Source organism: Echinops telfairi, unplaced genomic scaffold (assembly GCF_000313985.2).
Source record: "Echinops telfairi isolate 266 unplaced genomic scaffold, ASM31398v2 ScPeMD7_23;HRSCAF=83, whole genome shotgun sequence".
Taxonomy (NCBI): domain Eukaryota; kingdom Metazoa; phylum Chordata; class Mammalia; order Afrosoricida; family Tenrecidae; genus Echinops; species Echinops telfairi.
In genome coordinates this window covers 16,410,484-16,412,079 of record NW_022103920.1, presented here as the reverse complement: position 1 = coordinate 16,412,079, position 1,596 = coordinate 16,410,484, and the positions used below count along the sequence as shown (strand labels likewise).

The 1,596-nt window shown below is 64.2% G+C and overlaps 1 protein-coding gene across 1 annotated transcript in view; it reads right to left on the bottom strand.

Moving 5' to 3' along the window:
- LOC101640374 (kielin cysteine rich BMP regulator) overlaps positions 1–1,596 on the bottom strand; it is a 25,905-nt gene that overhangs the window by 11,828 nt on the left and 12,481 nt on the right. Inside the window, exons 11-16 of the mRNA XM_030885279.1 lie at positions 1,474–1,581; positions 1,142–1,227; positions 980–1,061; positions 692–844; positions 508–614; positions 298–391 (exon numbers count right to left, since the gene is read on the bottom strand). Of these exons, the coding sequence (XP_030741139.1) occupies positions 298–391; positions 508–614; positions 692–844; positions 980–1,061; positions 1,142–1,227; positions 1,474–1,581 (630 nt within the window). The remainder of the gene's footprint in view (positions 1–297; positions 392–507; positions 615–691; positions 845–979; positions 1,062–1,141; positions 1,228–1,473; positions 1,582–1,596) is intronic.

Below are 1,596 nucleotides of genomic sequence, written 5' to 3'. Positions count from 1 at the left end.
TGTGTGTGTGTGTGTGTGTGTGTGTGTGTGTGTGTGTGTGTGTTACACAGCACGCCCACGGCATGGTGCAGGGGGCATCCTCCCATACAAACCCACAGACCCAGAGTGTTGCCTGCATCTGCTACACAGGTAGATATGGCGGCCTGAGTGGGGCACACTGGGAGAAGCACTGGGGAGCAGGAAGGAGGGGTCATGATACACAAAGAACCCTCTCCTGCCCCCACATACCCTCCGCACCCCGTGCTTGCCCTGTGTCAGAGGCCTATGGGCAGTGGGAGTCCCACAGTGAGCACCTACCTAGGCAGCTGGGACAGCACTGGCCGTGGCCACTCTGGGGCCTAGCACAGGTGGTAGGAGGGCACTCGACCAAGGAGCAGCTCACAGTCCCATCCTGGGGCGGCGGTGGGGGGTGGGGGTGAGGTGCAGAGAGGTTGGAGATCAGTGGGGCTATGGGGTGAGTCACTGCAGGCAGGACTCAAGAGGGCAGAGCAGGCCTAGGGGCGGTACCTGGCAGTGGCAGGTGTGACAAGGGCTGGCTGCATCCGTGAAGTTCTGGCCATTGGCATACACCTGGCCCCGGTAGGTGCACCTCTCACAGCTGGGGCAGCAGGCACCTGGAGGGCAGGGTATCAGAGCCCTGCTGGGAAGGGCCAAGAAGAAGCCTGGCCCAGGCAGGTGGAGGGGCACTCACCAGGCGGCTGGGTGGGGTGCTCACAGGGGGCCGGGGGGCAGAGCAGCACCCCACACATGGGTACCCCATCTCGACAGGAACAGGTGGTGCAGGGTTGGTGGTCGGGCTCCCACTGGACGCCATCTGGGAACTCCTCTCCGTCCAGCACGCAGGCTGCACCGACGATGGTCACCGGGGGCCAGAGCCTCCCCCACTGTCCCTTCCCAGACCAGACGTGGCCACCTCCATTTCAGAGCACATGGACCCTCTCAACACCCCCCTGCCCAGCCCGTCCACATACAGACACACCTGAGCAGAGCTGAGGCCCGGAGTCCGACAGGGCACAGGGGGCCACTGGGCACTCTTGTTCCTCACAGGACACCTCGCCAGCCTAGAGGGGAGGCTGGGTCAGGGTCCTGGGGGAGCAAGCAAGGCAGAGGAGGTGGATCAGGCAGCCGAGGTGTGCCCTACCTGGCAGAGACAGCGGGAACAGCGGCCACTCTCTTGGGGTCTGAAGGTTTCCTGGTTCTCGTACTGGTGCCCCTGGTACTCACATCCTAACCGGGAGGATGGTAGGGGGACAGGGCTGAGGGTGACCTTGCACCGGCCCAATGCACCCCCTCCCCCAGCAGGGCGCAGTGACACCACCTCAATGGTCCACCCCACCCCCCTGTGCCAGGTGAGTGACCGGAACGGAGGTTTACAAAGAATTGCTCCAGACCTTGGTTCCAGGCGCCACATCAAGGTCTGGGGGAGCCTCTCCCACCAGTGCCTGCCCCTCCCCCCAGACTTGACCCACTCACCATGGCAGACAGGGCAGCACTGCCCGGGGAGCCTGCCTGGGTGTCTGCAGGGCACGGATGGGCAGGGCAGAGGCTCACACTGGACGCTCCCATTCTGCCAACAGCGCCTTGTCAGCAGCAGGC